Source organism: Pleuronectes platessa, chromosome 3, assembly GCF_947347685.1.
Source record: "Pleuronectes platessa chromosome 3, fPlePla1.1, whole genome shotgun sequence".
In the NCBI taxonomy this organism is placed as follows: domain Eukaryota; kingdom Metazoa; phylum Chordata; class Actinopteri; order Pleuronectiformes; family Pleuronectidae; genus Pleuronectes; species Pleuronectes platessa.
This window is the reverse complement of record NC_070628.1, coordinates 18,087,305-18,114,051: the sequence shown is the minus strand read 5'-3', so window position 1 is coordinate 18,114,051 and position 26,747 is coordinate 18,087,305. Positions and strand designations below refer to the sequence as shown.

General features: G+C 42.7%; 1 protein-coding gene across 2 annotated transcripts in view; it reads left to right on the top strand.

Annotated features, from left to right (window-relative positions):
• The window catches only part of LOC128436534 (E3 ubiquitin-protein ligase SMURF2), a 67,000-nt gene that overhangs the window by 22,032 nt on the left and 18,221 nt on the right, over positions 1-26,747 (top strand). The window contains exons 2-9 of one of the 2 annotated variants that reach the window (XM_053418280.1): positions 4,577-4,615; positions 5,584-5,692; positions 14,461-14,594; positions 18,460-18,525; positions 19,294-19,378; positions 21,543-21,626; positions 23,118-23,329; positions 25,147-25,231. In XM_053418280.1, the coding sequence (XP_053274255.1) occupies positions 4,577-4,615; positions 5,584-5,692; positions 14,461-14,594; positions 18,460-18,525; positions 19,294-19,378; positions 21,543-21,626; positions 23,118-23,329; positions 25,147-25,231 (814 nt within the window). Of the gene's footprint in view, positions 1-4,576; positions 4,616-5,583; positions 5,693-14,460; positions 14,595-18,459; positions 18,526-19,290; positions 19,379-21,542; positions 21,627-23,117; positions 23,330-25,146; positions 25,232-26,747 lie in introns of both variants that reach the window. The other variant, XM_053418279.1, reaches the window with a different exon arrangement.

The window sequence follows — 26,747 nt, the reverse complement described above, 5'->3', positions numbered from 1 at the left end:
GTAGAAATTACCCAACATAAATTAGGTTTACTATATTCATTAAATATTCTTCAGAGGTAATGCTACTCCTAAGTATCTGAACCTTTATTTCCTCTATCCTCGAGTTTTCAAGCTCAATGAAGGTGTAGACCTAAATGGTACGCCACAAGTTTTCCTGGAGAAAGCAATGGTTGACCTCTAAAGCCTTAAGGACTTACTGTCTGGGTCAATGACAGGGCGCTGTCTCTCTCCGTGTCCCTTTAGATACCAGACAGTGGTAAACGCATTATCCTTGTTTGTCCGTTTCTCAGATGGATAGGCTTGATGTGGTGTGACTGCTAAGTTTGATTTATGGCCTATTTCAGACTGTGGAATGGGGTGACTCAGCTCCAAATGGTCCCAAATCAGCAGCTGCTTCAAATCCTTTTACCAAACAATGCAGGAAACTTGACCCCCTTTTGACCCTTTAACTACTGTCACAGATTGGTAAGAAATTTGGGCAACTTTGGGTGGTCGAATACATTTTTTGTGTCTTATTTTAATAATGAAATACAGTTATATATACACACTTAAAGTGCAGTGAGTTTACTCTAAATAAATAATGCCATCCATCTTTTTTATCACGTCATGAAAACTCTGACCACAGCTTGCTTTTAAAACGGCAACAATTCTCATGTGTACTTAGCAAGTTGTTCCAGCCACAGCCCTTCTGCGGATTTGACCTGTCTCAGTGGCCCGGTCTCGCCATGTAATCCTACACTGACTGGATGATGCTTAATTCATGGATCTGCCGCTTCTCTATGACTCTATAACTGTATGTTTCTGAATTTAAACAACTAAAACCTTTACATAGTAATTCATATGTCTTATTGTTGGACTGAAACATGCAGGCCTTGGTCTTGTTTTTAAAGTGAGAACAAAATCTGGACTCACAAACGTGATTGAAATCTGATGTTGGACCAACATAGGGGGAAGATCATCTACCTAAATCAGTACAACCTTTTTTGACGTCACTCATGATACAAAATAGAAAAGGTGAAACTTTATTTGTAGGATATTGCTCATCTGTCTTATTTTAGCTGTTTTGTTTTGAACATTATTGTTTTAAAAATAATGTCTTATTTTTCAGATGTCCTGATGAAATTTATCCTTCCAAAACATCAGGGTTGGTGTGCAGTCAGATTTACTGTCTCTCGTCTTACTGTTAAAGTAGGCCTTTGTGGTTGAGACGATGATCCACGGACAACACAAGGCAGCTCTACCCTGGGCTTGCCGGTCGTTTACCAATTCCTAGTTGACCTAGCTTTCCGTGTAAGGATCTTAATGAGTCTGGTCCTTTGCCAGCCCCGGGTCACCATGGTCCGCCTGCTCACGTGGTAGCTATTCAACACTGTAGGATTCACACGGGGTGCAGAGATGAGATGTGATCCCTCATTGATGCGAGGATTCAGAGTGGCAAAGTCTGCAAAAGGCCAGATAATATTGTCAACATATTTGGCCAAGTCAATCTGGGGCTGCTGCAAAATATTTTTTTAATCTGTGAGGGTCATATCAGCAATAATACCTTGAGTAGAGCTTTAAAACATTTCTCAGACCATCTTAGATATAGTTCAAGAAAGCATAATAGAAAACAGGTATCACAAAAAACGTTCACTGTCTTTACTCTGCATCTTCTGTATTATTAATTTATTTACAATATTCTTCTGTATTGGTTTAAAGACCTTTAGAAACTACTTGCATCAACTTTTGGAGGCTATATTAGGGCTTAAAATGTGTCTGTTAACCATTCCCCTTTATTTACTGTCCAACACATAATATTTTCGTCAGTAGATAGAACCAACATGAATTAACTTGTGTCTTGCTTGTTTTGTTTTTAATTTCTCTTGAAGACAGTGCTTTAGCTTTTAGAGAGCACAGCTTTGTAACATGCAAATTCAATGAGGCCTTTTGCAAATAGGCTTATTCCAGATTTCAGAGTTTCAGTGTATCTATAATGCAGATGCCTTGTATGAAGTGCAAGTGCAACAATTTTAGTAACCATTTAGTAAATCCACCCCCACAAAATTCAGAAAACAGTCAAATGTAGCCTTTCTTTGTCATGACATTAAACTGTCATTTTCACTAGTTTCTGACATTTAATAGGGTTAGTGTTAGATAAATCTATTATCAAGAAAATAATTTACAGAATAGGATGATAAATTAATATTTAGCTGCAGCCCTAATGCTGATATGTGTGGAATTTTTTCCCAGCACAATTTTTGTATTCCCCAAATCCTTACAAACCTTCCTGGTGGGTTGTATCTCTGTAAACTTTAGACCCCCATTTGTCATCATTGCTTCATTGTGTAATGAATGCCTTCTTTGAACCTATTCATCGTCATCAGTTGTGGCAGCCTCCTCTTCTTCACAGCACAGCTGGTGAAAGCCCATTGATAACAATGAAAGAGGCTTTTCCCTTTGTGGTAATTGTGGCTGAGGTAATGGGGCAGTGTGCAGGTTAATCCCTTAATCTTCATCACAGTTTGGTAACCAGAGAGCCAAGTACAGTCAATTCAACCCTGATAGGTACTTACCAATGGTACCTCTTCATCATGGTGAGCAGCACCCAAAGCGACTCAGCTAACACCAGCCATTCATTGTTCAGATTTATTGGAATAGTTTTAAGTACCCTAGTTGATGACATCAAATCTCCATTTTCAGAATGAGATAATGAGATATGACCCAGCAATTAGGTCTAAGTATGAAGCTGTTTGTGATCGATGATGGCCACTCCAACTTTGACCAATGGGTCTGTCCTGTTTTGTGTGTGAGACAGACACATCTCTAAAATGAATCAACTGTTGTGATCTTTTAAGTTACAATGAGAAGTGGAAGAAGATTGGTTCATTATTAATCTGTAGAGGGATAAATTACATAGTGTGAAACACTGTTCTTTGTCACGTATGCTTAGTGTCTTAATAATATGGGATTTGTGTCTCTAATTGTGAATAAGTAAATTAAATGAACCACAAATACCATGGTTTAGGCATAGTCCGTCACTGCCTGGATTGCATGTAATATCAGAATTTAACTAAAGCCATGTTCTCTGTTACCCTGTTTCACATTGTGAACCCAGATATACTCAATCACAACATTTGGCCTCAAATTTGTCATCAGCATCTGCTCCTAATATCCTGGAAAAATGTGTGCAAATAGGCTCATGCATATACATTAAAAAGAAGTCTTTGGGTGAAGGATTATGACTCATTTAAACTTTAGCGGATGTTGGATTTTCGTTCCACAAATATTCTGCCAAGAATTCAGGCCTCTGTTTCTCCTGTACCGTCTGCCAACAAAATGGTGTCCATCTGATCTCACAGGAGGTTGTTCTGGCTGCCTTCGATTTGGCATGCGCCCATACTGTGAGATTTGACTGTGTAATTTCCCCTGACAAGATGATGGTTAGTGTTCATTTGGTCGGGCCAGTCGGTGTAATTTGGTTTGTGTTGATCGTCCGTTCCCATGTTGTGATTGTATCTGATTTGTCGCACTGTGTCATTTTGGTCTCTGTTCAGGTCTTGGCATTGACCAACAACGGAGCTCTTCCTTTTCTATAACTTGCACACAAATCTTGTAGTTACAGCTCAAGTAAGGCACGTAGTAATTTACTTAGTGACCAAAGCCATGATGTTGTTGGAATAGGGTTCACCTGTTCCTGTATCAATAATGAATTAAAAGCCCATGACCATGACAGCAGTGACTATTGAAAACGCAAGGACGAGTGTAAGCACTGGCAGAGAGTTATTTTTTTAGGTATCTTTTCTGTTTCTTTGCTTCAAGCTTATACCTCTTCTGGTATAAGCTGCAGGCAGTCAGTGAGGCTTGTTTAACTCCCTTTCCTAAGTTTAAAGTTCCCTTATGTTTTTGATACACTCCCTGCATTAGTTTTCTCAGCCATGGCTCTTGATTGTAGCTGCTTGGCCTCCTTTGTTGTGCTCCGTAACTTTCACAGCGCTGTCGAGCTAGCTTCAAAGAAAGCACTCGTCTGCTTCAGTTCACCTCTGCCTTACAACACACCAGGATGGAGACGTTCGAGGAGGGACATGGAAAGACAACAGCGGAACAAACCAAAATACATACTTGCAGCTTTCTTTCTCTGTCTCTGCTGAAAGCCATTGTATGTTGCCTTTGATGCATCACCCCTGGGATTAGCTTCACAAACAGGAAAGAGTGCTCGGCTACTCAATATTTTACAAGGAGAAACTCTCAAAAAAAAGACTGGTCTCCTGGCCTGTGAGGGCGCAGTGAGGATGGACGAATGAATGTTTTGGCAAATAAAAGCACTAAATACTGAGAAGAAACTGTGTTCAGTTTTACAGCAAAGAAAGAAATTGATTAATATACAAGTTGGCTAATACCTGAAATGTTCTTAGAGAGAAAGGGTTAGCATCATCCAAATGTCACCAAAAAGAGTTTAAAGCCTTCACTAAGGTTTAAACAAAAATAAATAAGGCGTTATTTATTGTGATAATTATCGATATTAACTGATGTGAAATCGTTTTATCTGGATTTAGTTTTTACATGTTATTAACATCTCTCTGTGTTTGTTCTCTTCCAGTCCTGTGTGCAAAGAACCTGGCAAAGAAAGACTTCTTCCGTAAGTAATCCCTATTTTTACGTGTGATTATTCATGCCCCCCCGGAAGCCATGGATACAAATAATAGTCGGTCAATTTTTGTCTAACGTGCGCACAAGCATAGCGCTATCACAGAGAGGGAAGTCAGAAGACAACAGAAGAGTGACTTAACAGGTTTGACCTGTCTGCAGTTTCATTGCCGAGAGGTATATAGTCACCAATATTCACTTGTCATCTTTTGATGACAGCCTTTTCTGAATTATACTTTCAGAGGTTGGACAGCTATGTTACATTGACCCAAACTAGACTAAAATGAATTTCCAGAAATAATCTGAGACAATTAGATTTTTGGCAATTTGACCTATTTTTTTTTTTTTTGGTGTACATTTATATAAATCTGTCTCAGATTGAAACAGTAAAATGTGAATCTATAATCCATATAAATGGACCACTGACCTGGTTTCATGACCTTCATTTGGGTCAGGCACTTCTTGGCTTGGGTTTCTATTAGAGATTAAATTTAATGACACCATCAAACAGACTATTCGACAAGTCTTAAAAAGCAAAGGAGGGTCTTTATTTAGTAACTATGCAAAAATAGTTATGTGTGATGTTTGGTTAAGAGTAGAATGTCTGAAGCTATAGATGCTAAATTAAGTCTTTATGAATGCAATGTTTGCCATACATTGACTTATTTTCTAGCAGCCTGCCACTAAATCAACACTGACCACTAGTATCGATGCTATTTTAGTTTTTTTTGCCATTTCACATGGGTACAATCTTATCTCACTGTAGAGCAGTGCATTCATTTGCTAAGCTCCTCCTCGCCCTCTCCCTCTCCCTCTCCCTCTCCCTCTTGTGATTTCAGTCCAGTAAATGTTTTAGGTGGGATGTTGAATGTCATCACACACGTGTGGGTTAATGATGACCTCACTAGGTTTAGATGTGCATGAATGAAACCACCTCATTTGCCTCTGTCTATTTTACAGGGTTGCCAGATCCCTTTGCCAAAGTGGTGGTGGACGGTTCAGGACAATGTCACTCTACAGATACTGTGAGAAACACGCTGGACCCAAAGTGGAATCAACATTATGATCTGTAAGTCAACAGGAGAGCCTCTGAATGCCTCATCGAGAAACACATGCAGTGTGTGTGCAGTTAAGTGTGTGTGAGGAATGAAACGGTATAGAAACCATAGTTGTCACAAAAAAGTGCATGCTGGTTTTGCTCTCTATTATGTCTGTGTGTGCAACTGCTATGACAAGCGTTTCAGGAATGTAGATTGTTTTGTGTGTGCAGATACACCCATCTGTGAACCCTTTGAGACGTTTTACATGTTAACAAAACATCTCGTCGAGTGAGATTTTAGAAATTCCACAGCCCATGCTTCGCCAGACATTCATATGAGATTATTGCGGTAAAACGCAACTTGTACAAATGGATTCATTCCGTTTTGCTCAAATAAGAGATTCTAACTATTTTGGTTTTTAGAGCTTGGGTTTTGTCTTATAGTTTTCCTCTATTTATGTGAGCCAAATGTGGCTTCACAAATGGGGACTTTTCAAAAGAAATTGCAGAAATTTCAAGTTCAGCTTCCAGCTTCTCTAAAGTGAATGTGACTTTGTTCCACTATCATATCGTCAATGGTCAAGAGATAGATAAATTACATCAATTTAATTGTTAATCAGTTGTGGGCAGTTATAATGAAAAAAAAATTTCACAGTAAAAAGTTTTCTGTATAATTTGCATGAAACTACTGACACACATTACCTCTCCTGGAACCGTCACCTTATCGTGGTGGAGAGGTTTGCGTGTCCCTGTGAACCTGAGGGCTGTGTTGTCTGGAGCCTTGTGCTCCTGGTAGGGTCTCTCATGGCAGAGTGGTCTCAGGTGAGGGGCCAGACTAAGAATGGTTCAAAAAGCCTCAATGAATATCGACGGAAGAGGAGATGTGACCCGGCCCGGAGGAAGCCCGGGGCCCCCGTCTGGAGCTAGGCCCAGACGGAGGGCTCGATGGCGAGCGCCTGGTGGCCGGGTTTGCCACGGAGCCCGGTCGGGCACAGCCCGAAGAAACTACGTGGCACCCCCCCTCTCTTCATCTCATGGGCCCACCACCTGTGGGAAGACCCGTTGGGGTCGGGTGCGCAGCCACATGGGTGGCAGCGAAGGTCAGGGGTCTCGACGGACCAGACCCGGGCGGCAGAAGCTGGCTCTGGGGACGTGGAACGTCACCTCGCTGTGGGGAAAGGAGCCGGAGCTTGTGAGGGAGGTGGAGCGCTACCAGTTAGATCTGGTGGGGCTTACCTCCACGCACAGTCTCGGCTCTGGTACCGTACTCCTGGATAAGGGTTGGACTCTATTCTTCTCCGGAGTTGCCAAGGGCGTGAGGCGCCGGGCGGGTGTGGGGATACTCATAAATCCCCGGCTGAGCGCCGCGGTGTTGGAGTTTACCTCGGTAGACGAGAGGGTCGCCTCCCTGCGCCTAAGGGTTGTAGGGGGGAAAACTCTGACTGATGTTTGTGCGTATGCACCAAACAGCAGCTCAGAGTACTCGGCCTTCTTGGAGACCCTGAATGGAGTCCTGCATGGGGCTCCAGTAGGGGACTCCGTAGTTCTGCTGGGTGACTTCAACGCCCACGTGGGCAACGATGGAGATACCTGGAGAGGCGTGGTGGGGAGGAACGGCCTCCCTGATCTGAACCCGAGCGGTCGTTTGTTATTGGACTTCTGTGCTAGTCATGGATTATCCATAACAAACACCATGTTCGAACATAAGGGTGCTCATAAGTGTACCTGGTACCAGAGTACCCTAGGCCGAAGATCAATGATCGATTTTGTGATCGTGTCATCTGATCTGAGGCCGCATGTTTTGGACACTCGGGTAAAGAGAGGGGCGGAACTGTCAACCGACCACCATCTGGTTGTGAGTTGGATCAGGGAATGGGGGAAATTTCAGGATAGACCTGGTAAGCCCAAACGAGTAGTGCGGGTGAACTGGGAACGTCTGGAGGAGGCCCCCGTCCTAGGTATCTTCAACTCACACCTCCGGCGGAGTTTTTCTGGCATTCCTGTGGAGGTTGGGGACATTGAGCCGGAGTGGGCAGTGTTCAAAGCCTCCATTGCTGAAGCTGCGGCGGCTAGCTGTGGCCTCAGGGTCTTAGGTTCCTCAAGGGGCGGTAACCCTCGGACACCGTGGTGGACACCGGTGGTCAGGGAAGCCGTCCGATTGAAGAAGGAGGCCTTCCGGGATATGATATCCTGGAGGACTCCTGACTCGGTTGCAGGGTACCGACAGGCCCGAAGGGCTGCAGCTGCTGCCGTGTCGGAGGCTAAGCAGCGGGTGTGGGAGAAGTTCGGAGAGGTCATGGAGAAGGACTTTCGGTCGGCACCAAAGTGTTTCTGGAAGACTATCCGGCACCTCAGGAGGGGGAAACGGGGAACCATCCAAGCTGTGTACAGTAAGGATGGGACTCTGTTGACTTCAACTGAGGAGGTCGTCGGACGTTGGAAGGAACACTTTGAGGAACTCCTGAATCCGAATAACACGCCCTCTATGTTGGAGGCAGAGCTCGAGGTTGATGGTGTTTCGTCGTCAATTTCCCTGGTGGAGGTCACTGAGGTAGTCAAACATCTCCGCAGTGGCAAAGCCCCAGGGATTGATGAGATCCAGCCAGAAATGCTAAAGGCTCTGGGTGTTGAGGGGCTGTCATGGTTGACACGCCTATTCAACATCGCGTGGGAGTCGGGTACAGTGCCAAAGGAGTGGCAAACCGGGGTGGTGGTTCCCCTGTTCAAAAAGGGGGACCAGAGAGTGTGTACCAATTATCGGGGTATCACACTCCTCAGCTTCCCTGGTAAAGTCTACTCCAAGGTGCTGGAAAGGAGGGTTCGGCCGATCGTCGAACCTCAGATTGAAGAGGAACAATGCGGTTTTCGCCCCGGACGTGGAACTACGGACCAGCTCTTCACTCTCGCAAGGATCCTGGAGGGGGCCTGGGAGTATGCCCATCCGGTCCACTTGTGTTTTGTGGATCTGGAGAAGGCGTATGACCGGGTCCCCCGGGAGAAACTGTGGGAGGTGCTGCGGGAGTATGGGGTAAGGGGGTCTCTCCTCAGGGCCATCCAATCTCTGTACTCCCAAAGCGAGAGCTGTGTTCGGGTCCTCGGCAGCCAGTCAGTTTCGTTCTCAGTGGGTGCTGGTCTCCGCCAGGGCTGCGCCTTGTCACCAATCCTGTTTGTGATATACATGGACAGGATATCGAGGCGTAGTCGTGGTGGGGAGGGGTTGCAGTTCGGTGGTCTGAGGATCTCGTCACTGCTTTTTGCGGATGATGTGGTCCTCATTGGATCATCGGCTTGTGACCTTCAGCACTCACTGGATCGGCTGGCGGCCGAGTATGAAGCGGCTGGGATGAGGATCAGCACCGCTAAATCTGAGGCCATGACTCTTAGCAGGAAACCGATGGATTGCTTACTCCGGGTAGGAAATGAGTCCTTAGCCCAAGTGAAGGAGTTCAAGTACCTCGGGGTCTTGTTCGCGAGTGAGGGTACTATGGAGCGGGAGATTGGCCGGAGAATCGGAGCAGCGGGGGCGGTATTGCGTTCGCTTTACCGCACCGTTGTAACGAAAAGAGAGCTGAGCCGCAAGGCAAAGCTCTCGATCTACCGGTCGATCTTCGTTCCTATCCTCACCTATGGTCATGAGGGCTGGGTGATGACCGAAAGGACGAGATCGCGGGTACAAGCGGCCGAGATAAGTTTTCTCAGAAGGGTGGCTGGCGTCTCCCTTAGGGATAGGGTGAGAAGCTCAGTCATCCGTGAGGGACTCGGATTAGATCCGCTGCTCCTTTACTTAGAAAGGAGTCAGCTGAGGTGGTTCGGGCATCTGGTAAGGATGCCCACTGGGCGCCTCCCTTGGGAGGTGTTTCAGGCACGTCCAGTGGGGAGGAGACCTCGGGGAAGACCCAGGACTAGGTGGAGAGATTATATCTCAACACTGGCCTGGGAACGCCTCGGGATCCCCCCGTCAGAGCTGGTCAATGTGGCCCGGGAAAGGGAAGTCTGGGGCCCCCTGCTTGAGCTGCTCCCCCCGCGACCCGACCCCGGATAAGCGGATGACGATGAGATGAGAGATGATACTGACACATTGGCCTCTCTGCTCACACACTTTCAACAAACACCTGTTTCGGAATGCTTCTTCCCACCTGTCAACTTCCGCCTCAGATCCCTCCTTCTTTTGCATAATTATTTCCCCCCTACTGGATCCCCACCCTCTTGTAGGAGTATGTTCCCATCTAGTGAGCCCTGGCCTCTTCCTTTGGTTCAGGAAACGACTAACATGCCACAGAAAGCAGATGGGAGTGTGGGTTTGGCAGAGGGCCAGCTCACACACCCCTGTCTCGAGCCTTCAACTTTAGGACTTGGGGTCTTTTCCCACATGACACTCATATTGCCAGATGCCTTGATGCTCTATACTGGGAATCAGAAAAGATACAAAAAAAGTTTTGTCCACAACTGATGCTCTGTGATTCAGATTGGTATCCTTTACAGAAGATGTTTGAGAACACATTCACCTGACTAAGTGTTTGATAACATTTGGGACATGTTGACCTGAGAGTTCATGACCTCACAGTATTATAGAGGTCTGGTTTTGGCCGGTTGTCGCCCCATGTTTAGCCGCCAGGTTTCAGCTTTTCTTCAGCACAACTTCTCACATTGCTTTAGTTGGATGGGCAGATTTGTTCTCTGTGACTATATCCACACTGATACGTTTTTTAATTTGTAAATGCATCACTCTACCACTTTTTGTAACCTGCCATCCACACCACTTTTAAGTTGTTGAGCCCCTAAAACAGAGAACTTTGTTAAGGCTGCTGCCCCTATTTGAGTTTGAAAACTCTGGGGCCGTGTTGGTGGAAACAATGACACAGTCACCCGCACTTGCTTCACGATTGATTCTTATTAATCATGTCTCGACTGAAGCAGTAAAGGCAACGCGGTTCTTCCTGTAACAATTTCACCTCTTTATCAGCCCAAGCAAAGAAATCGCTTTGCAACATTAGTTTTTCCCCCAGTAATAAAAGGCTGAGCAGACCGATGGCGCAGCTGCAGTGAGTTTTAAGTATCCTCGTAGCGATCCAAAAATGCATTGAAAATACTTGCCAAGTCGACTCTCATCGTCAGATCATTACCTACCACAAGCCTTGGAGTTGTGTATCGCACACATGCCCACCCACTGTATAATCAAAAAGTGAGTAACTCCAGACTCTTGTAATTGTTTAAGCTGGGGAATATTTCTAAGCTTCATTCCTCTCTGCTGTGAGTTGGCACCGTCAAAACTCGGGTTGACTTGACACTGGGGAGAACCTTATTAGCAAATAAATGGTTTGCTGTATGTCTGGAAATGTGCAACGTCATTATTGTTTACTCATTAAGTATTTAGTCCTTCTCAGTCCTAAGCTTACAGCAAAGGTTCAGCTAACTTCAACAGGCATTTTGCCATGCGTGTCTGCATTGGATAGGGTTAGACCTTTTTATTGTTAATGCATATTTCCATTTAGAGGCAAAGCAAAGATTTGTGAAAGCCCGTGTCCAGAAGTAGAAGAGAAGTAAACAATGTAAGAGTAAAATAACAGTCAATCTTTAGGCAAGTAAGAAAAAAATACTCAAGGTACTCTATATGAACAAGTCAGAGCTGTAGAATGCCCTCTGGTTTATGTTTCCCTTTATAGATGTTGACAAATGAAGGATGTCCAACATAAATATAAAAAAATATCCAATCTGGAAAGACGTAATATTTTAAATTTCCCATGGTATCATATGATCCGTTGCAATAAAGATTTGGGGAAGTCCTGCAGGTCTGGATTTGGTATGTTCTTGAAAGCTAATCTGAATTTGACCCATTCATTTCCCCCCCTCCACTGCTGTTGTCTGTAGGATTAAGAGTGCTTATCCTTATTTTTGTTGTTGATGTAATCACCTAATAAAGTGTGTGCGTGCATGGGATTCGTGCATTAGAGATGGAGATAGATTGTTTCTGTCTTGTCGCTGAGCTTCTTCACCATATTTAGTAATTAATCAGGAGTTTTTCCTATTTTTGTTTCTTAAATATTTTAGAGGTCGTTTCTTGTTGAAATTGAAGCGAGCACAGTGAACAAAAAAAGGAATATGCTTAGACCACCGGGTGAACCCTGCACATATTAGTCTGTGTGAACCTTGCACAGTCTCCTGCAACCCTCAAAGTGGAATGGATGGATGGATGTTATGATATTATTACCAAATTAATTACATTGTGAATTTATCTTGAAGGGTTATGTTTTTTTCTACTTGAAAATTGATATTTTACCAGCATTCTGGTCTAATGTTTTTGTTGTCATCCAGCAGCTATTGATTTATTGTTTCTAAAAACGTTTGTCCTCATAAAAAACTAAGAAAACCAAGTCAAGAAATGTTTTGAATTAAGGATAAGATTTTTGCACCGATATAAAATTATCGCCTGATCAGAAATATCCTCCAGTTCGTCCTTTTGTCTGGATAAATCAAATTTAGTTGGTTTCCACACCAAGTATATGGTGGTCTTCACAGTTTGAGGTCAGTCATCTTTCAACTAAAGAAGACCGGGAGTCCGTTCAGTCTGTAGATATACTGTCATCTTCTTTCTACTATATTCTTTGAAATCCAGTCACTCCTTTTAACACTTCAGCTCTCGCCATCTGTAGACATTTTCTGCTTATTGCAACACTTATGTACATGCAAAATTAAACAATGACGAGGTTCCCTAGCTCTGTTTTGCTTCTGCATTTGTGAGTGAGTAAATAGCATATTGGTCTACCTGTCCTCTTGTGCTCAGACGCTCAGTCATTTTGTCGTCTGCTTTTTCAGTTCTCCTTTTTTTGGTGCATTAAGTTCCCAGCTTTGCACAACACACCTCTGCATCACATTTACCTTTTATTCTCAGAACGGCACCATGTGAAAGGAAGAGCATGAGACTAAACTTAGAACACTCATTGTCCTCAGAGAGATGATTAGAGAAGCATCACAGTTCCCAAGAACGGCAAAAAACTTTGAAACATAATAGCACTGCTAAGAGCAAGTGTTGTTTCAAGATTGGAAGAATATCTGAATGTTGGTGAGCTTAGTCTAAATTCATCTTATCATAGTCAACAACAGCATAGCACAAATCAAATTCAAGTGAAATCATTCAAATGCTTAATCGCTTACATCAGTGAAAAGTCTACAAGTTGTGAAATGTCATTTGTGTTGTCACCTTCATATTATGGTGTGCTAGGAGGCTTGTACCAGATTTAGCACAGCTTTACCTCTAGCGGCCTCTAGTCTGTAAGTAAGCGTTAAAGGATTTCACCTCAGTGCAGTCATCTGTCCATTTGTTATTAGAATGTGATTTGTGCTAGAATGAAATCAACATATTCAACAAAGCACCGGTATATAAACACACTGTCAACAAGATGCTACCCTGCTATACTGCATCCTGATCAGATTTTGTTCATACTTTAACTATAGAAAACTGGTTGCAATTTAGTTTCAGTGGCAACTTTTTTATTTAACTTGCATATTAAACCTATATATTTTGTTTAGTAGGGAAACCCCTCTCCTTGTAAGATATACACAGCAATATACAGAGCTCGGCATCGGATCTAACTTCTAGGCTGTAATTATGTCTGTGTGTGTTTGTGGGTGAGTGTGTGTTGGTGAATGATTTTACATTTGAATGTGGAACTCTTGTGTGTTTACTGTACGAGCTGTCTGGGCCTCAGACAGCGGTGGAGCACTTCACGGGAACTTCCTCTGTTCTTCAACCACGACTAGACTGGACTCAGCTGTGCTAAATCAGCACACGCGCGCACACACACACACAGTTTGTTTAAAAATCAACTAATCTACCTCATTACACAGTCTGAAAGTCTACAATGCAGAAACAGCCAGCATTCTACTCATGCTGTCAGGAGAAGAAGCTATTCAACTCCATAATAGAAGTTTAAGTTTCATGGTGTATTTTGTCAGCCTGTGAGTTTTTAAGGTAGAGTTTTGAGTTCACGGAAAATATCTCCTCAAAGTGGGTGGTTTCTGCAATTTGCACTCAAGCATACGACACAAGCCCTATCTCACACCTGGTGCCAAGCCAGAGGCAAGTTTCACACTGACGCACTTGTAATTTTCCTGTTTAGTGTCCATGTTATTTCAGCAACAAAAATATGCACTTGCCCCCAGAGGACTGTCCATTTTCTAGTTGGTGAGAAGAGTAGTTGTGATCAAGCTCATTGTTGGTATGTTGCTTCTAGAGTCAATGGAAAGCAATTGCACATTTGATCAACAGAAACCTTTGATCAACGCTGCAGTATCTTAAGGACACATTATCAAGGTAGTTATATGGGCCAACGTTGGTGGGTGCACAACAAGTGTACACTGCTGAAAAGTTTCACAGATAATTAGCTCATGCTCAAAGTTTCTATTTTACTACTTCCCCGTTTTCATATCAATCTGCCAAGGTGCCAGCCCACCTGGCTTTTAAAGGTAATGGGAGATGGTAGTCAGGTTGTTTTATTGAATGTGGCACCAAAAACAAAAACCCCATGGTTAATTACTGAACTAAGTGCATCCCTTTTCAACCATGCACCTGGCGCAGTGAGCCCTTTTTCCATCGTTAAACTCACAGAGGTGGATTTGGACACGCCCTACATGCACTTGTGCCATGCTCTGTAGATCATGTGCTTGGATCATTACATGTCTCAGTGGCTCCTTTAAAATTCTGCACATAATGACACTTCTGCAAATCCCTCCTCACTTTGTCATCACTCCTCTTCTCTGTTATTGGCTTGTTTTTTCTTACTCTGTCTCTTCCCAAACAGATACATTGGAAAGGCAGACTCCATCACCATCAGTGTGTGGAACCACAAGAAGATCCACAAAAAGCAGGGCGCAGGTTTCCTGGGCTGCGTCCGTCTCCTGTCCAATGCCATCAACAGATTAAAAGACACAGGCTGTAAGTACCTTGTACTTGTTTGTGTATTCTTGGGTTCATACTCTTTATCTTTGAACTCTTACTCAAAGCGGGTTACAGGTGTCTGGTCCCATCATGCTTCCTCTGCATGCTCACTGTGACCTTTACTCTAAGGTGCCAGCTTGGCTTGTTTTGTTAATTACGATGATGTGATATCTGATGCTGTAATGCAAACTGAAGAAGAATTCAGTCTTGCAAGCAAAGGTAGACAATAAAGCTGCTTTGATTTGATATATGCACATACATGCTGCACTTAACACACAGTCAGATTGACAAATGTGTGGCCCAGACCTACTGACGCACATATCTTGGAACTAGGGGGACTGTCTTTCCTGTGCCTCTGTTATATCTGGCTACAGCAGTGTGATAGCTAGCTAGCATGCTGCTATACGTTTCCCCCTTTCGACAGCGCTGCTTTTGCATCCTCAGCTCGTAGCCTGTCGCTGCTCCTTTGCCAACCATTCATTGCCTTAAGATTTATGTTCACAGTACACAGGCATCTCCTTTAGGCAACACATATCAGAAATATTGCCTGGTATAGACATCTGGCACCTGGGACTAAATCAATAGTCCTGATTCATTATAGAGCAATAAAACGTTCTGTCAAGGAAATAAATAGCTTGTCCTCCTGGCACCATCTTTCTACTCCTGTTGATATAGTTATTGTTGCTGTTTGGCACAAGATACCCTTTGATTCCCAGGTGATTCAGACTCGTATTTTCTCTATGCTGTCCACATGTTCACAAGCTTGTTAGCCCTGTCTGCCTTGTTGCCAGTACTAATCAGTTTATGCTTAATACACTTGACTGTTGCCCATACTGTCAAATTAACATTCCCTCCACTTATACTCATCATTTTATTCAATATATTTACCTGAGCCATCATAAACACACAGCCACCTATGTGCTAGAACAGGCGTATCCAAACTACATTTGCGGCTGTTTCTTCTTTCTTTATATATATATATATATATATATATATCTGGCCTTTTCTCCGTTTCCATTCATCCGTTCCACACATTCATGCCCCACAACCACTTGAGGAGTTGTCTGTCTGTCTATAATTGCCATTTGTTGGATGCCTTTTTATTCTAACTGCATACTTGGATGCTTCCATAAATGTAGGCAGTTGTTCGGTTGACCCACATGAAACAACAGCTTCGAAACTGTCAACCTAAATTCTTCACATACAAGTTCAGAATAGTTTCCAGCAATCTTTTTGTTTCCTCCTAAATGACATTCCTGGCTCATAAAGTTCACCCCCTAAACCAGCAAGACCCACAACAGCATCAGTGTCACCTCAAAGACGGACCTTGACGGCCACGGCAGCCTGGTGCCTCATGATTTGCCCTTAGAATTACCCACAACTCCCAGAAACAGGCAGTATAGGCTCCAGTTAGCCTCCAGACCAGCCACTTACTGTACAGCAAACATGGTTGAAATTATACTTTCCCGTAGCCACAGGAGATGGACAGAGAGACATGATGTGTGACAAGACACACATGCTCCCTGCAGGCATTTGTCCTGTGTGCTCTTGTCACATGAAAATCTTTGTGACTATTTGAATGTTTCCATTCTAACCCAATATACACACACACAAACTCACGTACGAACATTCTGGTTAACCAAAAGGGGATCCAACGATACTTTGCAAGAAGTCTGTCTGGCTCTACACTGAGCTCCACTTCCTGTAGTGTTGCAGACACAAATCCTCTGCCCCACTTCTGAATCCACAAACTCAGTAACACACTCACACCAGTTTTTTGTAAATTACTTTGCTGACTCCACGTGTTTGTGAACCCTGCTGTTGACTTGTCTGTCGTATTAATAGTGTTGATGTAATGACTAATTATATTTGCTGATCCGTCATGTTTCTACAGACATGCATATATACACATGCAGAGACAGATGTTCAGGAGCTAAATGAGCCAGTGAGTTTACATGCACATGTTCACACACATTTAATTACTTAGTTCAGTATTACACACATTTATCACAGTGCTGAGGTATTGCATAGTGCGGTGAGGGCTCGTGGTTAAAAGTCTGTAAATGTTGTGTCTCTCCGTTTCGCTGTTGTATAAAATAAAAATCTGCTTACTCTAGCCATGAAAGGCTCAGACCTTTGCTGTTTAGTCTAGACAAGTATCCATAACAAATGCACACACACATGCATACATAAACACACACACAGGTTTGTTTAGATCTGATATCCTCGACACAGAAACTACATCATGCACATATGAAATCTTACAGGCCAGACGTGACAAAGACTTGACAAATCCTGTCGCATGTAGAACTGGAGTATCTCTTTAACTCACTCACTCACTCACTCACTCACTCACTCACTCACTCACTCACTCACTCACTCACTCACTCACTCACTCAATCTCCATTTTATGCCTCTTCTGCGTATTTGCCTTTCTCTCCCCCAATCCGACCCTCACACTGTCTTATGTCTGTCTACGTTTTGGTTTTCAGGTAAGAGTAAGTCTATGCCCCTGCAGGACTCTTACACTGCACAGACACACAAACACACACACATGCACGCATTAACGCACACTATGCATTGTTAATAGTGCCAATTGATGCCACTCTGGGTCCTAGGGCTGGTTTGTATGCAAGTGTGTGCGCGTGTGTGAGACTGCAATGTGTCTGTGCCTGGATCTTATTTAAATTCTTCCTGGGTTGTGTTACTGTGCTTTCTATGTTTGGCAGCACTATCATGTTCTGAGCAGACAATGACTTCTTACTTTTCCAAAATAAGATAGCAAATATTTTTGGTGTCCCCATTTTGAAATCCTTTCATAAAAGAGAATGTGCAAAGGCTTTTATTCAGCAGGTTAGATTGTTGTATGGTTTTTCTGTTTTATAGGCACATTAACATGAAGACTGTATAATGAATATTAAATGATGAATTTTCAAAAAAAAATGATCTCAGCTTGACAATAGTGATGTTTTAAACTAAACAAGAATACCACTTGCAGGAGCGTATACCTCCACCATGGCCTACTCATTCCCCTTAAATTCAAACAAGCTGCACCAAAGTGCACACATCCATTCCCCTAAATGTGCCTTATTTCTTTTATCTGGATCCATGAATTATTCACTGAGAAATTGTTGGCATGTTTATGACTCATACCACCTCCTTCCACCAAGTTTTACGGAAGTCTGTTCAGTACTTTTCTGTGTAATGCTGCTAACTATCAGACGAATGCAGGTGAAACCACAACTTCCAGTAGGTAGTAATACAGGTTCCAAAAGCTTTGCAGCACAAGTCAGTTTGGTACCTGTTGGTAAAGATACTAGATTTCCTGCACTATTCAACCTCCTTGCACAAAATGCAGCACTGTTAAATACATGCAAATGTATTTTAAAGATAGTTGAATCATTCTAAACTTAAAACATTAATTTCTTATAGTAAAAGCAGTAACAGCAATAGATGCCTGTTATTGGACACACCTTCCTAAGACCTGTTGGACCAAAAAACATTGTTGTTGAGCAAAAATTTTGAATTTGGTGAAATATTAGCCACAACACAATCAGAGGTTGTTTGACAATGCCCTACACAAGCCAGTAAAATATATGTGAGGCAAGCGCACATTCCTGGTAGATTACTTTGTTTCATTATTGTCAATGTTTGGCATTGACTCTTATTTTCTCCTTGGGGTCCACTCGGTCACACGCTTGTTGGCATCTTGCGGTTCTTTAACGCGGTGATGTTTTTGTTCTGAACACTCTGTAACTCAGTGTAAATATTTAAAAGTCATGCATGAGTCTTGTATGTGAAATGAGTCTGTGGTTTTAAATGGGGACAGATGCTGAGTAAATGTGTTGTTTTTTCCTTGCAGATCAGAGACTGGACCTGAATAAGCTTGGTCCCAATGACAATGATACTGTGAGAGGACAGATAGTAGGTAAGAAGCTCAACCTACTGTGTGGCCGAATAAAGTCGAGTCATCAGTTTGTGTCTTATGTCATCCTGTGTATTTTTGTAAAATTGTAAATTGTATTTATGAGTCAAACATACTCTGGACATTTTAAAGTCATAGTGTTTTAAAGCGCTGATTTCATTATTGCCATCAGGAAACTGACTATTTCCCTGCATGTGTCATCCAAACTGTGAAGACAGAGTTCAGTTATTCCAATCAGCTAAATCTTCCATTTACTCCACAAGTTGTTCTATTTACACGCCAAACTATTTGCATTCTTCATATGTGAAATGCAAACTCCTGGACCCCATAATTCTCCTGCGATCATGTCTGAAAAAAGGCTTATGTCTGGTTGTCTCAGTGCATTGTTTTATTTAAACATTACAAAACACAACTTGACCCAGACTGTCTCAATCCTCTGACTCAGTTCATTACCTAACCACCAAACCCCACAAAGCTTCTTTTTTTTTCGTCTTTACTCTCTGGCTTTATAATACAAAAACACGTTTGATATCTGTCACCCAAGAAAACCTTTTTATTTTTTTATTTTTTTTGTCTTTCATTGACATCAGGAGAGAAAAGGAATCATGGACAATATAAAAAAATCACCAATGTATAAAATCATTTGTGGAGATCCATGCTCCATGGGGATTTCATACAAAATGTTGACTTGGCCAAATATGAGTCATCAATATTTGCTCTGTGAGGGTAGAATTATGTTTTATCTGCTGTCTTTCTTGTCGTTAACTGTAGTAAGTCTCCAGTCCAGGGATCGCATCGGAACGGGAGGACCAGTGGTGGACTGCAGTCGCCTGTTCGACAATGACTTACCTGATGGGTCAGTATTTTTACATGTTTTCCTTTAAAATTTATATTAAATCCATTTTCTGGAATTGCTTGGTTAGGAGACTGCAGAGTGACAGTAATATTCACGTTGTAGCATGTATTAGGGCAGGGCAGTAGCTTGAAAAGTGAGGTGTGTGTGTATATAAGCTATGTCCCAATTCAGGGGCTCCCCGCTTCAGGGCCCATGAAGACGACCTCCTTCATAGACCTCGTAGACCACTAAGGCCGAACTGAAATGTGATGGTCTGGTCTGCAGAGGGATTCCACACAGGATCCGCTTCACCAGCTTGTCCCACACTTATTGCTGTTGCCTAGCAACAGAGCTGCAGTTGGACATGACAAGAACATTTTAAAGCCCCTTGGTTTTTTAACACGTGCACTGTTAGCGGTTGGGTTGAATTCAAGCATGATTCTCAAGTATCTGATCTCGTCCCTTGCGGGCGCCATTACCTTTTTGAAAGATTGTTCTTTAACCAAATCCACCTGTTGGAGCCTTGGTTTCTCTCGGATGAAGGGTGCATTTGTCTGCCACATTTGAAGTAGTATTCAAAATGTGACAGTCCTTTGACACAGTCAGTGTCAGAGGTGTAAAGTAACGAATTACATTTACTCACGTTACTGTAATTGAGTAGTTTTTTTGTGTACTTTTTTGAGTAGCTTTTGAAATGGTTAATTTTACCTTTACTTAAGTAGATTTTGACTGAAGTATTGTACTTCGCTACATTTTAAATTACAACCGTTACTGAGTAAAAAAAAACCCAGTTCAAGGCGCAAGGCAATTCTCACTGCAGTGGTAGATGCTGCATAGAGTGGATGACGTTCCCTCACGTGCACGTTCAACATATGAAAACTGATCATAAAGTTCACTGTTCGCGAAAAATATGCGCGACATGCACAACACTGCACAGGGAGCCACTGCAGAGCGGCTGCAGAGCCGCGGGTTGCCGACCCCTGGCTCCGGCGAAAGAGCGATTTGTTTACTGCTCCGCCGTTAAAGAGATGCGGACGTCAAAGCATTCGTTCAGCTAGAATATTAGTTCCGCCTCGCATTTTCCCCTCCCGGTCACGCGCGCACATGTTATGCCTCCGCGCAGTTTGAGAATCACTGCATTACACAGGGCTAGCACATTTGGTGCTCTATGCAAGCTTCACTCCTGGCGGGCGCAAGCCCCCCCCCCAAGACTGCATTTCTTTTCAGATAAACACAACAACGATCGCAACGACATGGTGCAAGCATTCAATTTAGACAGCGTCTTTCAGGAGAAGGAAAACATTCCGTAACGTTTTAGCTAGACCTCAGATAATATGAACGTGTTCATCGTTCAAATTCATTATTTGTCAATACGTTTCGTTCAGTCCAACGTTCTCATAAAAATGAACGTGTTCAATGAACGCGTTCTTTTGAACTCGTTCATGCACAACACTGCCTGAAACTCAATACTGGCCTACCTGCCTCTGCCGCCTGTGCTGGATGCTGTTCACTGCAAAGCGAGCCCGGATGAGCTCTACTCACCTTGAAAATCAGCTGCTGCTCAAACTCAACAAGAAGTTTGTAGACTAGTGCTCTAAAGGTGGGCCAAAGTTTAACCAAAAGTTTAAATATACAGTGGGACAGTGGCATTTTAACTTTTTATTTTAGCTGTCATGTGGTTCATGTCTTGACATGATCCTCCCAAAAGTTCTTTAATGTTGTGTTGACATGTTTAATGTTTAATGTTTGACATGTTTAATGTCATTGCACTTATATTTGTAAAGATTCTCCTTTAATTAAAAATAACTGTTGTTGGATTGGCTTTATGACCCCTTGTCCTTTTTTGCACTGTATAGGAGCGGCCCCCATCAAGTTGTTGGAAGTAACTAAGTAACTTTTACTTAAAGTACATTTTAAATGAACTACTTTTTACTTTTACTTGAGTAGATTTTTAGATGGGTACTTTTACTTGTACTTGAGTAAAATTTCATCAAAGTAAAGGTACTTTTACTCGAGTACAATATTTCAGTACTTTTTACACCTCTGGTCAGTCTTTGAAGGATGCAGCCAGTGAAATGGGGAACAATAGCTGTGAATATTACGGCTAATCTATATGTTTTCATTGTGGACATTGATTTGTTTATGATACATTCTAACCTGTTTGTCTTAACATGTCATGAATCAGGTGGGAGGAGAGGAGGACAGCTTCTGGAAGGATACAGTATCTGAACCACATCACACGTACCACACAATGGGAGAGACCTACCAGGTAAACCTGCACACACGCAGACATCATCCAATATCACCTCAGATGATGTAAACTAGTATTAAGGTGAGCCATGCAAAAATGCAAGATCTCCAATGGCTCAAATCTTATCGTCTTCAACATTCCACAGTGTGTAGTGCAGCAGTCACACTATTGCAATCCACAACAAACTTGACCTTTTACAGAAAAGAGAGGGGGGGGTTCTATTGAAGTGCTTGTACCTTCCTGCAGTTTCCTTTTCAAAAGAAAAGAAACCCTCAACTTAGCTCGACTCACAACTCAACAATAACAGTCTGTTGGTCTGCAACACACACACACACACACACACGCACACCTTATTAAACTAGCCAGCCAGTTGGGCAGCCAGGCTTTACTTGGCCCCTGTTCCTGCAGGAACAACTGCCGCCTCCCTACTTGGCTCATATCAGTGAAGCCTTTTGGGTAGTATCCAACCCCCCAAAAAATAACACCAGTTCCCCACCGCCTCACCCTCTATTACTCCACATCTCTATTGTGGTCCCAAGGCAGCAAAGCAGAACAAGGTATATAAAAATGGTGAGGATTGTCAGTTTGGGATTGTGTAGGAGGGAGAAATTACTGATAAGTGATTGAAGATGAGAAGGTCAATGAAAAAGACTGATGACAAATGTAATGTGGTCCATCAGCTATTTGTGAGGAATACTTGAGCTTGGCTCAGAGACCGGGAAAATTAATAGAACATGGAGACCGGACAATGGAAAGAAGAGACAGAGGGGCAAATTAATTGGGCATTGGAGGAGGAGGGAGTTGAGGGGGGAGCAGGTGGGTCGACATCCAGACAGTGGTCAGACACACATGTGCACACAAACACTGAGTGTGTCAGTGAGCCAGTCTATCTGTGTTTGTGTCTGCTTATCCGATATCGGCTCTAGATGTCCGACACAAACACACTTTAATGTTCTACTATAGTCTTCTGGGTTGCATTGGTTTTTGCGACCCATAATCATCCGTAGCACTTTAATCCTAACCGTAACCATGAAATACTTTATTTCCCCTTGAGGACTGATGACTGTTTTCCAATAATTACACTACACTTGTGTTTATGTCTAGACATCACAATAAGAAATACAGCTGCAACACCTACAACTTAAGCCGTGTTACACCAACTCCCAGTTGCATAACTCTTTGCACACTTCACAGCCAGGTTCCTGCACGTAGAGCTAAATACTGTGCACAGTCACATCTGGTTAATAAAGACGAAAGTCATTCAATTTATTTCACATTGCACACTTGTCAATTCATTCATCCAGTTCCCATCAACAAATTTATCTTTTATCCAAAATGCTGTAAAATGTGTCTAATTTCCAATCTGTCATTCAATTTTTGTTTTGCATAATGTAGAAATATGGAAACTAGAAAATAGCACTGAAGAAATACATCAACTCTGAAGAACCCACATTAAGAGGACCATAACCTTTATACACATGAACATGCATATTCTTTGTTGTCTCCCAGGCCGGCGTCCGAGTACTCCAGTCCATCAGGGCGTCCACTGAGCTGCGTGGTGGACGAGAACACACCAGTGATGACACCCGTCAATGGGGCAGAGGCCAGTGTCCCACCAGGTGAACCCAGGATCCAGGAAAGACGGGTTCGATCGCAGCGGCATCGTAACTACATGAGTCGGACACACCTGCATACACCGCCGGACCTCCCCGAGGGTTACGGTGAGTGATGGAAACACACAGACAGAAGCCCCCCCTCTACGAACTGAATATCTGTTAATAAGTCATATTGTCTAGTTGTGATCATACGATTAGCTGCTCATCCCCACACAGAGCTGGTGTGAAACAAAAGCATGATCGGATCACACAGCAGCTACACTGAGAGTTGGAGTGTTTTTGGCCATCGTTCAGCTGCAGGCATATAGCATTGTACAGTTACCAGAGTTACTGATGAAGTCTCAGGTCATAACCAAACAACATAAAAGATAAACAGACTTAAAACATAGTGAGTTGCTCTTATGCTGTGCCTTGTTTGGCGCCTGCAGGCATTTATACTTTTAATGACGAGAATACAATTTAAATGCTCCTTCTTTCATCTTGTCTCGTTTTCTCTCCGTCTGTTTCTTTGTGCTCTTTCCTCAGACTCACTCTAACTTTATCTGTTAATCCCTTTCTCATCCTCTCTTGCTCTTTCCCACAGCACCACATCATCACAACTTCATTCAAACCATACTGTGTGTTCCTCTCCTCTCCTCTCCTCTCCTGTCCTCTCCTCTCCTCTCTGTTTTCAAACACTTCCAGCGTTGGAATGTTTTGGTTTTGCAGACTGATACTCCCACAGCGAAGAGAAGCAAGCTTGGTGTTCAGTTCAGAAAAGGCACTTTAAGTTACTGGTTGTTCTTTATTGTACTGTAATTCTTCAGCTGACTGTACGACATTCAAATGCATCGGAAAAATAATGCAAGAGCTGAAGAACATTTTTCATAATCGGCCACAGTGCGCCACACAATACCCACAGAGTCTGTAAAATAAATTATTATTCTAAGTGTGCGGTTGTGTGCCAGTGATTTAGAATGGCACTGTTGGACCTCTGCCCCCCTTTTGAAATGTCCTGCTGTGTCCACTGAGGCTGACCGAGGTCGGACAAAATGAGTCACTGATGCCCAACAGCTAGTGAGCTTTCTTCTTCAGCTGAACCCTCTGAACTGGTGCCTGGGTGTGGTAGGAGAGAGCGTGAGAGAGAAAGAGAGTGAGCAAGGGAAAAAGGGGAATGTGTGAGGGGAGAAAAAGACTGGGAGAGGTGGGTCGGAAATGAGTTGTGCCAGTAGGAAGTGGGGGGTTGTGGTGGATTAGTGGGTGAATATACATACATGAACACCATGCCCATGCAACACCACACTCACACTCACACTCACACACACACACACACACACTCCATTCATCAGTGGATGAGATAGAATCAAAGGTCCAACAAGCCAGTGACAGATTATAAATGAGAACCATTCTCCTCAGATTTCATCTCAGTGTCCCCAGCTCCCTTATTTGTCTACAGTATATTATATACGTGGGTTTGGCTTAAACCCTTTACTCTTCATTTCCTTTGGTTTTAGAAATTAAATGGACCTGATGATTTTCAGCACACACACTAACCTTAAAGACAAAACAAGGCAACTAGGATGCATCAAGGAACTCTCTGCAAGGAAAAACACTCATGGAAGTATCTGATTAATTCCCCCTCGCATTTTATTTCCCCCCCATACTCTCGGGATAAGCCCACTGGGGCCTGGAAGGGAACTAATTGATTACATTGGCACACACCTCTCACAAACTCTTAGTTCAACATTGTTCCAGCAGTTTGCTTGTAGCGTGTATCATAAACAGACTTCCCCTTCTCCAAAATACACACGCTCACTATCTGCACCGGTGCCTACCGGGACTCCATTGCACAACAACAGTCGCTGCAACAGTTCCAAATTGTTTCGCTGCTGTTTTTGTCTTTTCACAAATTTAATAAAATCCACTGTCTTTTGTTTTTTTAGAGCAAAGAACAACTCAGCAGGGCCAGGTCTACTTCCTCCACACACAGACTGGAGTCAGCACTTGGCATGACCCCCGGGTACCCAGGTACATTTCTGTGCATTTTCCATCGTGTATTTTTCAACTTAATTGTTCAGACCTGCCTGTTTGGAATGGGGTGTTTACCAGTGGTGATGCTGGTTGCAGCTTTCTTTCTGAAACTTTCTGAATACTTTTCATAAAAACTTGAACACTTTTCTTTATTATAATTCACGTGTGTGGCTTATATATACGTTTTGAATTACTGATTTACTTATTAATAATAAGGTTTCTGCAATTAGTAGATAGATAAGTGATTCTAACATATAGTAACAACAAGTAATTAAACATATTTCCTTGAATATATGATAAATGCTCCACAGTGCACACAGCCTGTATTGTTTTAATCCCTATATACAACCTGACATATATTCCCAAAACTGACAGAAGTAAGCTGGATGTTACTGGGTTGAATCCGACCTGGTTTCTCATTTAATTGCATAGAAACGGTTCTGCTAGTCAAATTTCATGCTCAAGTCTGGGTCAGCCAAAATACTGACCTCTGAGTCCGACACAGAGCGAGAACAACATTTCTGTACAGATGTTGATCTGAACACAGTGGTGCTGCATTCCATCAAACTGTTTCACCAACTCTCAATAGTCCACTAGTTAACTCACCGGAGACTGCAGGCAGTGCTATTGCGTTACGTTTTTGGCCATGTCTCGGTGTAGCCGCTGCTCAATGATGAAGCACATGCGTGTAACGTCCAACTCACAGCAGCAACTCTGGGTTTGGTCATCTTGGACAGAGCCACTAAAATGACCCAGTATTTTGTGATGAGTGCAGCGAGGCATGTTCTTTGTCCCTGACTTCACACAAGGACAAAGTGTTCACACACACACACATAATCACAAGACCTCCTGAGGCTATGGCCTTGTCCCAGATCAGGACTTTTCTACTGACAGAAATGTCAGTGTGCTGGACAGAAGAAGAATCTAGAAATTGGAGCAGTAACTTTGTCAGGTGGCTAATGGCCATGTTCATGCTGCTAATGGTCATGGGTCTTTTGATTGGATGATTCTTGTGAAGCTTCTGTGAAAACCTTCATGTAAATGTTAACCCATATCAAATCCCTCATATGTGTTCTGTCGCTAAATCTGTCGTTGATAGACTAATGTTGAGTTTTAGTTATTTAACTATCATCTGTTCAAAATGAAGGATTTATTCAGGAGTTGCTTAAATTTATGTTGTTTAGAAAATAAATTAACTAAATATCATATGTGAGGACAATTGTTTCATTGATGCAGAGCAGGATGTTTAATTCTAAGATAACAATCTGAACTTTGTTAATACCGTACTCAATTATTGAATAAAATACCAAATCATGTTTGTTAATAGGACATTTTCTCCCATCTGAGACCAATCAGTCACTTAAAAAGGCATCATAATTCTAAAGTCCTAAAACTACTTGACTCCTGGTTTTGGTCTGCAGGCCCTGTAGCTTTATACAGTATGTGTGTTTGTATTTCTAATTTAATTCAGAATTTGGTTAAACTTGTAGAATCATTGAAGCTAATGGCTTTT